This window comes from Engraulis encrasicolus, chromosome 14, assembly GCF_034702125.1.
Source record: "Engraulis encrasicolus isolate BLACKSEA-1 chromosome 14, IST_EnEncr_1.0, whole genome shotgun sequence".
Classification (NCBI taxonomy): Eukaryota; Metazoa; Chordata; class Actinopteri; order Clupeiformes; family Engraulidae; genus Engraulis; species Engraulis encrasicolus.
Window position 1 is genome coordinate 39,849,954 of NC_085870.1, and position 15,269 is coordinate 39,865,222.

Below are 15,269 nucleotides of genomic sequence, written 5' to 3' on the forward strand. Positions count from 1 at the left end.
CCTAAGTCATAATGATACCAGTTTTGCTGAGTGTACATGCAATAGGTCTATAAATACAGAAGTGCTAGGAGCTTTTTGTATGTTTAATTTTTTATGAATCGCTCTACATACTATAACACAGAATATTAGCTAACTGTTGCAGGCACAAAACACATCTATACAAACTAAACATGGGATTAAATTCATTGTAATAATTAAAATTGAACTACACAGCTGCTTGACTCTATTACTAGCAAGCAGCTCTGGGCTATGACTCAAACTGCATACATTGACTGGTAACACACGCACACATACACACACACACACACACACACACACACACACACACACACACACACACACACACACACACACACACACACGCACACGTCCATATGCACACACATACAGTACATGTCCATACGCGCATGCACACACACACACATATACACACACACACACACACACACACACACACACACACACACACACACACACACACACACACACACACACACACACACACACACACACACACACACACACACACACACACACACACACACACACACACACACACACACATTGAATATCTGTGGTTGTGATTGAAGGCCACTCCCATTGGCTGGCAGTCTAAAGAGATGTGAGTGTCACCAGCAAACCACAGACTGAATGTGCAATATTTCCCCCTTACATATTATTACATTACACTTAGCTGATGCTTTTTTCAAAATCCAAAGCGACTTACAGTTTTTTAGATACAGGGTATTGGTTACAGTCCCTGGAGGAGTGTGGGGTTAGGTGCCTTGCTCAAGGGCACTTCAGCCATGGATAGATGGAGAGGTAAGGTTGGGATTCGAACCTGCAACCTTTTGATCTTAAGTCCAAGAGGATGCATTATTGTTTCTCCTTGATGATGAGTGGATAGTTAATTAAACAAAAAGGATAACATAAACTTGTAAATGTTAACATTTAAATCAAACAAATAAAACAAGGCTTTCAGTTCGTTTCAATGGGGCTTGGCTTGAGGCAACAGGCGGCATTCAGGCTGGCACAGTCGCGCGCACAGGCTCGTTCTCGGTCACAGACACGTTCAATGACTGTTGCGCCTCGCACCCCTACAGCGTCTGGGTCGCGTCACCACACTATCTTATGTAGCAGTCTTACCACCACCTACAGGGAACAATTGTGACACCACACTAAGAAGGTGCAATTATTATCAAGTTTGCAACAGAAAGTTTGTCAAAATCTAAATATAAAATGTTAATCTAAATCTTCTCAATTTAAACATAAATATTTTCAGGAGCTCTTGTGTGAAAACATCAAATGAAAAGAAATGGCTCTTACAAATCGAAGAAAACATGTGCTCAGACTGGTTGTGCCACTTGTTTACTGAATACATGACTTGTTCTTCTGCAACTTGTCATACCTGTTCTGCCTCTCAGATATAAACATGAGCCTACAAAAGGCCTAGTGTGTCACAGTGCAAAAAAGACAGTACATAACTTCAGCTGCAAAGACATCTTGGGATCTTGGGCAAGACGACATCTTACTCTTGAAGTTGTGCACTTCCTGGTTTAAAGTATTAACATCATTAGGGCTCACGGCTGTGGTGGATTGCGAGAAATGTAAACAGAACCGTATGATACTGGTAAGTCAAAATACAAAGGTCAGAAGTTGGTCCAACACCTCTGTTACTGATGTGCGCATTTTCTCTACTTTTTAAAGATTTTTCCATTTACTTTCAAGTCCTCCAACGTGTCATGTGCATAATTTATGTTTAGGATTTGTTTGATGATAAGATATTGATATTTTGGAATGCAAACAATCAAAATAGTTGTTCCCGAATGTGTTTTGTTTTGAACCAATGTGTCTTCACAATGATGCCATGATACTGCAGTTTTGACAATAAGTGTCTTCTGTTTCTGATAATGTGTAGACAGCTGGTGTGTATGTGTTGCTTAAAGGAGGAATGCACAGTTTTTGCAAAATTGTGCAAAATTGGTGCAAGAATGTAAATCTGGAATTTTGTTTAAGTGAGCGTAACACTGTGTAGATATGTCACTTGTGTAGATATAGTGCTTAAAGGTACACTGTGTGAGATTTGTAGTTGTTTATTTCCAGAATTCATGCTACCCATTCACTAATGTTACCTTTTTCATGAATACTTACCACCACCATCAAATTCTAAGTAGGCCTACATTACGACTGGAAAAATTGATCTTTTCATATAATTGCTCTTTTCACCGTTTTTGACCATTTCCTGCACAGTGTACCTTTAATCTGGTGCAAGACGCATGAAAATGCTAATTCCATTTCTTGTAAAATTGCCCATGTAGGCTATACAGAATATATGGGAAATGTTTTGAATTTTGGTATGTCTGTAATGCAGCCTCTAGATGTTTATCTGGTGACAAGATATGAGGAATGAGGAAACTTGAGCAATGGAGAAACACAGCGAAACATGGAACAAGCAGACAGAGGAGCAGAGGTATGTGGGTCGGTGACAAATAAGGGTTTGCACAATTAGAAATTATTATTACATTACATTGCATTTGGCAGACGCTTTATAACCAAAGCGACTTTCAAAAGAGGACATAATCAAGCCAACATCACAAGCAAATAAAGTGCACAGGAGATATACAGAACAACAAGTGCAGTTGCAAAGAGGGTTATTTTTTTTTATTTTTTTTTTATTTTTTTATCATAAAGAGTAAATAACGAGTACACAAACACACACACACAAACTAAACTAAACTAAACTAAACTAAACATCATGTCAGGAGTCTGCCCTGGGGCAAGGCCAGTTCAAGCATTAGTCTAGTAGATTCTCTCGAAAGAGGAATGTCTTTAGTTGTTTCTTGAAGGCTGCAAGAGATGTGCTTAGTCTTGCTGCCTCTGGGAGACTGTTCCACCACTTGGGTACCACAACGGAGAACAATCTTGACTGGGAGTACCTAGAGCGACTGGATGGCAGAGCCAGATGAGCGCAGTTCTCTTCCAGTAACATAAGGTGTTAGTAGGTCCTTCAGATAAGCTGGGGCCGTTCCTGTGATGGTTTTGTAGGCAAGGGTCAGTGCCTTGTGCTTGATCCGGGCGGCGATCGGTAACCAGTGCAACTCAATAAATAGAGGAGTAACATGGGTCCTTTTGGGTTGATTGAATATCAACCGTGCCGCCGCATTCTGGATCATCTGCAGAGGCTTTAGCGCACAAGCAGGTAGACCTGTCATGAGTGAGTTGCAGTAGTCAACGCGGGACAGGACCGTGGCCTGGACCAGTCGTTGTGTAGAATATTGTGTCAGCACAGGTCTGATATTCCGTACGTTGGACATCTGGAGTCGACAGGTCCGGGTGACCGAGTTGATGTAGTTGATCAATCATGACGCCAAGGTTTTTGGCGACTTTGTTTGGGGTCACGATGGTGGAGCCTATCTTGAGGTTGATGTTGTGACTGAGCGACTCTTTAGCTGGGATCACCAGGAGCTCTGTCTTGGCCAGGTTCAGCTGTAGGTGGTGGTCCTTCATCCATGTTGACAAATCGGTGAGGCAGGCAGAGATCCGTTCCGAAACCGTGGTGTCCTCTGGACGGAACGACAGGTACATCTGGGTGTCATCAGCATAGCAGTGGTAGGAGAACCCATGTGTTTGAATGACACGTCCCAGGGAGTACATTGCAAACAGCAGTCCCAGCACTGCTCCTTGGGGAACGCCTGTGTAGAGGGTGTGAGTCGTAGACAGCTTCCCTTGCCATGACACACTGAAGGTGCGTCCAGAGAGGTAGGAGTTGAACCATGAGTGGACAACGCCTGTGATTCCCATGGCTGTGAGTATCCTCAGGAGGATCTTGTGGTTGACTGTGTCAAAGGCTGCAGACAGGTCTAGTAGTATGAGGACCGAAGATAATCCTTCCGTTCTTGCAGTCCTTAGAGCTTCAGTCACTGAGAGTAACGCCGTTTCAGTTGAATGTCCACTTCTGAAACCAGATTGTTTTGGGTCCAGTAATCCGTTCTGGTTTAGGAAGTTGGTGACCTGCTTTGCTAATGCCCTTTATAAAATGTTACGATGTAAAGGGTCAGTAGGTGCACAGAACAGTAACAGCCCACTATATCCACATCACACGGGGGAGACGCAACTGGTTACCTATCAAAGGTAAGGGTTCAGACGTCACGGGAGACTTCCGGAGCGAGACCTCAGGAGAGGTGGCTCTCGCGTGCTCAGGGCCGGTTCTGGCTTATTTGGTGCCCTAGGCGAGTTTGAGTTCTGCCTGCCCCCCCCCCCACCTTTGAAAGAAAAAAAACCCTCTTTTTTAATAGGCCTACCTTACAGAACAAAAGAGTAATACCGGTAGTAAGCTTAACTAAATAGCATCAAGAACAATAATTGTTTTGCATCAAATTGATTTCTGGTTCTTTTTGACAGGCGACCAACACATCAGATTGAGTCGCATGAAAGTAGCTTCACTGTGTGGTGTGTTGGATGTGATGGTGGTGGTGCCCCCAACGGCGAACCCCAGATGAGAGGGAGGTTATCAATGTGTTTGAATTGTAATATGGAATTGAAATGCCAGGAGAGTGATACAGTACATTTGCATGTAAAATGCATGTGTAGACAATAGGCCTACCAAGGAGGTCTGCATTGATAGCCTATCTACACTAGGCCTACCTACAGCATCACAAGGCATGTCAGCATAACAATTGTAATATTGTGCTGTCTATGATTCCAAACCAATTTCATTTCTGGACTTGAAATAGTGGTGCATTTGTGAGTAGGAGAATGAGAAGGGGGCTATCTATGTGCTTGAATTGGAGGGACAGGGTGAGAGAAAGGGAGAATAATATACAAAAGTAAATAGCCTCACTTGTCTGCAATACTACATCACTCAGCATGATAACATGCTGTGCATGGTTCTGTGTTACATGATTCATGTATGTCATTCTGGTCTGGAAACAATGTTTTTTTAAAAGATTACAACAAGCAGGTAATTCATTCAAGTGGATGGAAGGACATATGGCAGCTAAAATTGTTTTAAACATTGCACCAGTCTTACTTTACATTGCTTGGATTTCATTGCTTGGCATACTTGGCTAATGTTAGCATGCTAACTAGCGATTTCTCAGATCAAAAACAAAGCTCTTTTTCCCTCTAATTCCAAACAGTAGCCTCATAACTATTAGGCTTTCCATAATCACAAACGGTTGCTGATTAAATCACATAGTTCCAAAACAACCTCTGCAACTCCTGCATCATGCAATGACTGGTTTAATGAGAACATAACAATTCTCCAACCAGCAGAGCAGCACTGCTCTGTCTGCGCTTCCCTCTGTCTCTCGAGTGAGTCCCCAAATTCAAAACAGATCGCACGCTGTCACTCATCCCGCCCCCTTTCTCAGGACTGTCTGTTTATTGGTTCACAGACTTCCCAGAGACAGTTGAAAGCGATATTACTATTGGCTGAGGGGCGTTTTGCCGTGAGGAGCGCTTTCGCCAGGCTTTGTTGATTGCGACTTCATAAAAAAACCTCCATATCGCAAAATTACGCATCGGAGAGCGCCATTTCGGCGCTCCTTCTTCAGATTGCGCTCTAGGCGACCGCCTAGCCGGCCTATGCTTAAAACCGGCCCTGCGCGTGCTAGCCGGGCCTGCTAGGCCGTGAGCAGGCAATTGGAGAAAACACCTGCCGAGAGGTTTGTTAGGACTCACCAGATATTTAGGGACTGTCTCGCTTTTAAAACATTGTTCGGTAACACTTTCTATGAAGCCCACATCTATAGCACATTATGAGCACATGTATAACAACTTATAATGTGCATCATAATCATAGAACATTATGAATACACTCATAACGCTTCATGATGGAGTATCAACAGTCATGAATAACTATACATTTAGCTTATAATGCATTATACATCTTAGGGTGTTTTGAGTGCAGTGAAGGGGCTTAATACATTAAAACTGTCATAATGTAGGCTACTATGATTAATTGTGATGTGCAATATGAGTTGTTATAAATGCACTCATAATGCGGGCTTCATAAAAAGTGTTCTTTTTTCACATTTCCATCAGGTTTTCTAAAATGTATATTTTGTAACATTTATGTGCGTTTCATGCCATGACAAATATATATATTTTTTTAACAAAATTAATGTCTGGTTGCCCCTGAAAATGTCAAAAGGCACAGTGACAATAAAATATGTAATATTGGATATATACTTTCATCTTGAATAAAAGTGTTCCAGCCGAACTCAGTTACACAAGATCATTCCATCACATGAAAAAATATAGGCTACTAACTGTGATATTGCTGTATAGAAACAGACATTATTCTGAAGACTCTCTGGAATTTTCTAAATACGTAATTTTGACGTAATCATTCTAAAACCTAAAAAAGTTGTATTGAGTTCTATAACTTAGTAGCTATGACATTTCCTGTAAAACAATATATTTATGAAAAATGTTGGTTACACTCAACTCAAACCTGTTATCAGTGTGCACTTACTAATTGGTGGAAGTATTTCCACATACTTGTTCAACTGATGCAACAAGTGTTTCCAGCTAATTGGGCGTATGTAAGTTCTCTTTCAAACAAATGTAATCTGTAACACACAGTAATTGTTGGATAAATGATGATGTTTTCATATGGTGCAACATATGTTGCTTTAGGTAAAAGTTACATGGTGTAGTAGTAGGTCAAAATTTGAGATTTCACAATGTGTTGTTGCATCATCTGACATGGAAACAGTTTCATATAAACTTTATTGGCTTTCTGATGAAAACCTAACAAAGTTTGTGATCTGGACTTTGAGATTTCAGTGTTTTTAAACATTACGTGTGGTCTGAGAGCCATAGTGACGTCAATACGAGGCCACAAGCAGGCAAGGGAGCAAGAGAGGATGGGAGTTAGGATATTAGAAAGAAACCAATTTTCCTTGCTCCACTGACAACATAGCCTACAACATACACTCTAGTCTAGACAATGGAATACTTCTGTGTATGAAATGCATTATACAAATAAACATGTTCAGAGTGGCAAACAGAGCACAGTTACAACACTGGTGATGGTCACTCCAACTCAGTAACCTTTGTGTTTAATTTCCTTAGTGCTAGCTTTCTTTAAAAATATATACACTTAAAATATATGTACATATACCCTTTTGTGTATACTCTTTTATGGACTGTGTACAGGTATATGTACAGTATACTATTTGGGGACAGAACCATAGAATCCCTTGGGAACATCATACAGAATACATTTTTTTGTTGAAGTTGGACATCCAAACAGCCAGAGAAAGAAATCAATTTTCACCTCATAACTCAACAACCACCATTTTAAATATACGTAGACACTATAATTTTAAATAATGGGTTAGACATGGATAGTGTAGTATAAGCTCAGTCCATAACTGGTAATTTTGAGCAGTTGTGCACTTTTATTTATACAATCATCAGGTATGAATATTGATGTTGTAAAATTTGGCTGTAATATTTGTGCAATAGGCAAGTGTCTGAGGAGAGACCTCCATCACCTGCCTCCACCTGTCTGTCTATGAAGAGTGACAGGTCTCAGAATCGTGGCATCACATTCCAGCATGGAGACCGAAAAGAGACATCAAGGTAAGTTGATGAAACATGCTCACGTTTAAGGTTCGTTTAAAAAAAGCTATTTGGCCATTACTACACCATTCCACTCCCTGACTTGGATGTAAAGTCATCATCATGCTTAATTTAATTTGTACCAATATTTTTTCAATAAATCGGTCTGCTATTGTGCAGTACGCAAGTCCATGAGGAGAGACCTCCATCACCTGCCTCCACCTGTTTGTCTATGAAGAGTGACAGGTCTCAGAATCGTGGCATCACATTCCAGCATGGAGACCGAAAAGAGACATCAAGGTAAGTTCACAACAGATTTTTAGAAAGGTTTGCTTAGAAAGGTTTGCACTAAGATTTTTAGTCGCTCATTTCCAAAATTCATGTTACCCATTCACTAATGTTACCTTTTTCATTAATGAAAAAGGGGATCTTCTCCATGTCTCCAACAGAAATCTTCCAACAGAAGGTTTCTGTTGTGTAGGCCTACCTCAACTGAGACCTAATCTGGATAGTGTATCCAGTCATCCCAGATGTTCTTATCATATTAAAAACAAGAAATCATAATTTCTGTGATCTTCTTCTTCCCAACAGCAAAATGGAGGAAAATATATCACATGCAGCCAGTTTCCAGTTAACCCAGATTCCACAGTGCAATTTCGATCATATATTGCAGGTTTGAATGTCAGAAATTTCTTAAATGCTGAATAGGGACACAATTGGTTGCACTGTAATATGCACATGGAGTTCACAAGACACAAAACAATTGTAGAAACCTCCACTTTATTTGTAATATTAGAACACATGTATTGTACTGAAGAGTAAGCTGAAATATTTGTGCTCTAGGAGCTTGAAAATAAGATATTTACATTCCTGAGGAATGAGCTGAAGAGATTCAAGAGGATTCTGAGTCCAGACTACATAGAGAAATTCGAGCATAAAGATGATGATGATGAGAGTGATGCCAGAGAAGGTGCTCTGAAGATGACACTGCACTTCCTTAGGACCATGGACCAGAAGGAGCTTGCTGATAAACTGCAAGAAAGTAAGGGTTGTTTTGTTATTCTCACCTGTTTTTTATTTGTGCTTTTACGTATTTTAGTGTACCAGACAGTAAGTCTTTACTGTGTGCACTGTACAGTATTCTCCGTGCCATTTGTCGTGTTTTTAATAATCTCTTTTTTTTGTCTGTGACATAGATGAAAATGGTATCGTTTGTCGCACTGAGTTGAAGAAGAGCCTTCAGAACAGGTACCAGAGTGTGCTTGAAGGGATACAAATGCAAGGAGGTTCTGCTCTGCTTGAAAAGATCTACACAGAAGTCTACATCACAGAGGGAGGAAGTGGGAAAGTGAATGAGGAGCATGAAGTCAGACAGATTGAGATGAAATCCAAACTCTCTGCTAGACAAGAGACACCAATCAAATGCAGTGACATCTTCAAACCCTTACCTGGACAAGATAAACCGATCCGAAGAGTCATCACAAAGGGAGTGGCTGGCATTGGTAAAACTGTGTCAGTTCAGAAGTACATACTGGACTGGGCTGAGGGCAAAGAAAACCAGGACATCCACTTCATATTTCCACTACCATTTCGGGAGCTCAACCTCATCAGAGAGGAACAGTACTCTATGATGGCACTTCTCCACCACCTTTTCTCAGAAATTAAGCCGTTAACCTTTCAGAGCCAAGAGAAGCGCAAAGTGTTGTTCATCTTGGATGGTCTGGATGAATGTCGACCTCAGCTGAACTTTCCGAAAAGTCATAGTTTGACTGATGTCACAGAGGTGTCTTCAGTGGACATGCTCTTGACAAACCTGATCAAAGGTCATCTGTTTCCTTCTGCTTTAGTGTGGATCACCTCTCGACCAGCAGCAGCCAATCAAATTCCACCAGTGTGTGTTGATCGTGTTACAGAGGTACAAGGCTTTAGTGACCCACAGAAGCAGGAGTACTTCAGGAAGAGGATCAGTGATCAGAATGTTGCTGAAGGAGTAATCTCCCACATCAGATCATCTAGGATTCTTTACATCATGTGCCACATACCAGTGTTTTGCTGGATTGCTGCTACTGTACTTCAGCAGGTCATCGCAGGAGGTAAAAAGGTTCCGAAGACGTTGACAGAGATGTATACATACTTCCTTGTCTTTCAAAACAGACAGCGCGGTCTGAAGTTTGATGACGTCTATGATGAGGATCCTCAGTGGAACCAGGCTTGTCTGCTTGGTCTTGGAAGACTAGCCTATGAACAACTGGAAAAAGGAAACCTGATCTTTTATGAAAAGGATCTGAAAGAATGTGGTCTTGATGTGGAGGAGGCAGCAATTCGCTCTGGCATCTTCACCCAAATGTTTCAAGAAGTATCAGGGGTGATCCTGGGGAAAGTGTACAGCTTTGTGCATTTAAGTATTCAGGAGTATCTTGCAGCATTATATGTGTTCCTGATGATGAGAAATAAAAGAAAAGACCTTGTGTCAATAGAGCAACCACAAGCAAGTAATTTTCGGTTAGAAAGAAAGTTTCCTTCAAAGAAGCAGAAATCAATGATTGCTCTGCAGAAGAGTGTTGTGGACAAAGCTTTCCAGTGTGAAGATGTACGCTTTGACCTTTTCCTTCGTTTCCTTCTTGGCCTCTCACTGGACTCCAACCAGAATCGACTACATGGCTTACTGCAGAAGCAACATGTTCAGACTGACAATGAAGAAATAATCAGGTACATTAAGGGAAGAATTAGAGAAGCTTCTTCATCAGAAAGGGTGCTCAACCTCTTCCACTGTCTGAATGAACTCAATGACCACTCGTTAGTGAAGGAGATACAGAGCTTCCTGAGTGCAGGGACTGTGTCAGAAGCCCACCTTTCACCTGGGCAGTGGTCAGCACTAGTGTTTGTGCTGCTGACATCAGAGGACAAGCTGGATGTGTTCGACTTGCAGAAGTACGGCAGGTCTTATGAATGTCTGGTAAGACTGCTGCCTGTACTGGAGGAATCCCAAACTGCTCTGTAAGTATGATTGCAGCATGTATGCGATTTCTTTTTTTAATCCTCACTATAGGGGGAAAATATTTGCATGGAAACATCAATGTGAATGTGAGCATGACATATACAGTAGTATACTAACTGATGTTGTTGTTTTCTTCTTAAGGCTCAACCACTGTAATCTCACTAAACAAAGCTGTGCACTACTGGCAAGTGTTCTCCGCAAACCATCCTCAAAACTGAAGAGTTTGGATCTCAGTGGCAACAAGATTGGATATATTGAAGTTGGAGAAATTTGTAATGGGCTGAAGACCTCAATCTGTACTCTGGAGATGCTCAAGTAAGCTGTCTTGATATTGCAATGGGCAGTTACACACACACACAAATGCACACACACACACACACACACACACACACACACACACACACACACACACACACACACACACACACACACACACACACACACACACACACACACACACACACACTCATTTAAATTTCAATGCATCAATGCTCCTGTTCATAAAAATGTAACCATGGCCATCATACTTTTTTTTATAAGGGACAAAAAAGATTATGGTGTGTTATTGTCTCTCTACAGCTTGTCATGGTGCACTATTGGAGAGGAAGGCTTCAGAGCTCTTGCATCAGCACTGAGATCAAACCCCTCACACATGAGAGAGGTGCAGCTGAGTTGGAATCATGCAGGAGATTCAGGGGTGAGGTATCTTTCTTCTCTTCTGGAGGATCCCAACTGTAAACTGGAGACACTACAGTGAGTATCAGAGGACCACATGACTTGCTGTCTGTGTGTTTGATAGGGAGCATCACACACACTCACACACACACACACACACACACACACACACACACACACACACACACACACACACACACACACACACACACACACACACACACACACACACACACACACACACACACTCAGTATTATAAAATGCTCATTTTAATGTCATACGACAATCATAATTTTTTTCTCAAAAGAAACCAGTAAGATGTGATATTTTCTCTCTACAGCTTGTCTAACTGCAGTTTTGGAGAGGAAGGCTTCAGAGCTCTTGCATCAGCACTGAGATCAAACCCCTCACACATGAGAGAGCTGCAGCTGAGTGGGAATAAAGCAGGAGATTCAGGAGTGAAGCATCTTTCTTCTATTCTGGAGGATCCCAATTGCAAACTGGAGAAACTAGAGTGAGTATCACAAGACCACACACTGAGTTTTTGTCTGTGTTTTTGATAGTGAAGGTCACACACACACACACACAGACTCACACACACACACACACACACACACACACACACACACACACACACACACACACACACACACACACACACACACACACACAATTGGAATTTCAATACCGCAATGCTCCTGTTCATGCAAATGTCATCATGGCCATCATACTTTTGTCTAAAAGGAAAAGAAGATGATGATGTGATTTCCTCTCTACAGCTTGTCTAACTGCAGTTTTGGAGAGGAAGGCTTCAGAGCTCTTGTATCAGCGCTAATATCAAACCCCTCACACATGAGAGAGCTGCAGCTGAGTGGAAATAGAGCAGGAAATTCAGGAGTGAAGCATCTTTCTTCTCTTCTGGAGCATCCCGACTGTAAACTGGAGACACTACAGTGAGTATCACAACACCACATACTGACTTGCTGTCTGTGTTTTTGATAATGAGTGTGAATTATGATGCACTCTCTTCTCTACCGTCCCTCTCTCTCTGCCACCCCCCCCCCCACACACACACACACACAAGCCAAGACACCAATTAGGCAGGATGTACTGTGACACCTTACAGTGTACGTCAGCTGATCTAATGAAGTGTTTCCTTTTCTCTACAGTCTGAGGTACTGCTGTATTACAGATAAATGCTTCAGGTGTTTAGCAGCAGCACTGAGATCAAAGCCATCAGCCCTCAGAGAGCTTCGGCTGGTTGGGAATGAACTTGGACCCTCATCACAGCAGCTGCTCTCTGAACTACAGCAAGATCCAAACTGTAAACATATACAAATAGGTATATGAACATCCTTCCATTTCCATGCCGTGTGCTGAAGCATGTATAATAGTCATGAAACATGCCATGAAACACACACACATGTCACTGATTGCAGTAATGCAGTACTGTATACAGTGCTCAGAAATACCCCTCCACTACTAAGTATTTAAGTGACATAAACATTTGAAGTCACAATATATGTGTCATTGATTACAGGATGAATACAGTGGTTACATTTCCATGTAGAGTTCTGAAATTCCCCTCCAGACTGAGTATGAAAGTCATTAAACATGTGACACACGTCACTGATTACAGTTTTGATGAATATTATCTCTAGTCTGGTCATGGAACTGGTCCTGGCTGTGAGGTTCAAGACTATGGATGTGCTTTCATGGGGTTTGGTGTTTTTTGGTATGGACCCTGCTATAATACTTAACAGCACAGACCTCAACACAGTTGGCGTCATGAGGACAAATAAGCCTTATAATGCACCTTCAGTCTTAAATGCCTATAACAACTCATTATAATACCTCATGGCTGTTGCTATGAGCATGTATGAGCATGTATATATGTTTATGTCGATAGATATCAAGCCTTATGAATGTATTATAATGTGTTATGCATGCATTTATATCGTCTTATGAATAGCAAGTACATAGAAAGTGTTACCAAGTGTTTTTCATTGTTTTTACAAGTTCCTGTAAATTGTACTGAAATTGTTTGTTATGTCTTTGAATTAATGTGACAATGTAAAAGTATTCAATTAAATACTACTATGTACTATACTACTATGTAGGCTACTATGTACGTTTTTGCAGCATGTGTGCAGTGTGCAGACCATCCTTTGCCTAACTTTGGCAAAGAATCATATACTATACTTCCCCAATGATATTTCATACACTCGTTCTGACTCTGTCAGGGTAAGGTGTGAGCAGCAGACATTGTATTTGAGTTGACGCAATCAAGGCAGAGAGAGTAAATGTCCAGCACAGTAGTAAATTGCAGCCCTAGAGCCAAGCCAAAAATCCACAGTATTGGCAATTTGCATCACAGGAAGGAGAAAATTATTTGACGCGAGATGGGCTGAAAAGTGTCAGGAAAATATGGAAGTGAAAGCAATTTAGCGTCAGTTGAGTCCTCAGCTCACCTGCCCTGAAATATGTGGGAAAAATGTACTGTAGAACAAGCCTCCAAGCACACACACACACCGTGTGTGTGTGTGTGCGAGACGTGCGTGTGTGTGCGTGAATATACATGTGTGTGCATGCATGTGTGTGTGTGTGTGTACATGTGCCTGTGTGTGTGGGGGGTACGTGTGTGTGCGTGAATATACATGTGTGTGCATGCATGTGTGTGTGTGTGTGTGGGTGCATGCGTGCGTGCGTGCGTGTATTGGTATGTATGTGTGTGGGTACGTGTACGCAGGGGTGTCGTTTAGGGGGGTAAAGTGTGACTGAGTCACCAGGACCCCATTCATCGTACTGTATATGGTTGGGGTGGGGGGTGTCCATTGGAGCTGATTGTTCACAGGGCCCACAATGTGCTTCTACGCCCCTGCGTGTTCGTGCATATACATATGTGCGTGCGTGCGTGCGTGCGTGCGTGCGTGCGTGCGTGCGTGCGTGCGTGCGTGCGTGCGTGCGTGTGTGTGTGTGTGTGTGTGTGTGTGTGCGTGCACGCGCGCGCTGGAGGGAGATTCTGACTGTGTGTGTTTAAAGCATCAGGTTTGGCTTTCCTTTCCTCTCCTCTCCGAATACCATTCCGCTGCCTGGCTCGGTCTGATTCAAATGCAAAGGAGAGAGGCAAAGCTGCATGCATGGTCTCTGGTTAAAGTACTTTGCTCCTTACCTAACCCAAAGTGACAAGAGCAGCGGGCTGTGGCCCAGGAGGAGCAAGGTGCCACACCGCGCTGCCGCCGTGATCATAATGCACTTAGCTCTCCTCCAGGGCTGGACTGGCCATCTGGCATACCGGGCATTTCCCAGTGGGCTCTGCACCATCGTGGGCCCCTATTTTCAGAGATGTTTTTTTTTTAAATACATATTTATTTTTTTACATTTCTGAAAATAGGGGCCCACGAGGGTGCAGGGCCCACCTGTGTGTCAGTTCGGCGCTGCTAATTATGACGGGCCCCTTTAAGTCAAAGTGCCCGGGCCCTATTTCTCCCCCAGTCCAGCCCTGTTTAGCTCTCCTCTCCAGGCTGATTGTCTCTATCACGGCCCATTCAGACGGCGTAGAGGGGAAACGCTGCTTTTCATTTGCTGTGTTAAACTCCACCAAAAGACACAGGTCTCTTGAATGGCCCTTGAAGGAGAAAGCCGGATCAGGTGTGCTTAACGAGGACCAAAGAAGGTGTTCAAGACAGAGGGGTTTTTTTTTATAAGGAGACCTCTCATCGTCAAAAAAACAGCAAAAAAAACAAAGTGCTCTCCAAACAGGTACATGTGTAGTGTAATGCAAAGCTCAGCTCTGAATAAATGGTTAGTGTGTGCCACTTGACATATTTTATCAGTCAAGCAGAGCTGACAGTTGTAATGAATGAAATGTTGAGTAATGAAATGTTTCTTATGCATACACCTGTTTTGTAACCACTGGGGTTGTTTACATACTTTGATCTTAATAAAGGTGTACATTTGTCACCCACACAGTATGTATTGGGGTCAAGCGCTTTGACCTGGTTTGTATCAGGCTGGCAATGC

At 42.2% G+C, this 15,269-nt stretch overlaps 1 protein-coding gene across 2 annotated transcripts; it reads left to right on the plus strand.

The window, feature by feature from the left end:
- The first annotated feature begins 1,520 nt into the window (after window positions 1-1,520).
- LOC134462618 (NLR family CARD domain-containing protein 3-like) lies at window positions 1,521-13,310 on the plus strand. 2 transcript variants are annotated; one of them, XM_063215725.1, is made up of 12 exons: window positions 1,521-1,630; window positions 2,372-2,470; window positions 7,477-7,593; window positions 7,753-7,872; window positions 8,164-8,245; window positions 8,416-8,614; window positions 8,769-10,569; window positions 10,712-10,885; window positions 11,150-11,323; window positions 11,587-11,760; window positions 12,026-12,199; window positions 12,416-13,310. In XM_063215725.1, exons 2-12 carry the CDS (start codon window positions 2,424-2,426, stop codon window positions 12,594-12,596), a joined length of 3,243 nt encoding a protein of 1,080 aa, XP_063071795.1. In that variant the 5' UTR covers window positions 1,521-1,630; window positions 2,372-2,423; the 3' UTR covers window positions 12,597-13,310. The 2 variants fall into 2 exon arrangements, with proteins under 2 accessions (XP_063071795.1, XP_063071796.1); XM_063215726.1 differs by lacking the exons at window positions 1,521-1,630; window positions 2,372-2,470 and adding an exon at window positions 5,607-5,666.
- Window positions 13,311-15,269: the final 1,959 nt, after the last annotated feature.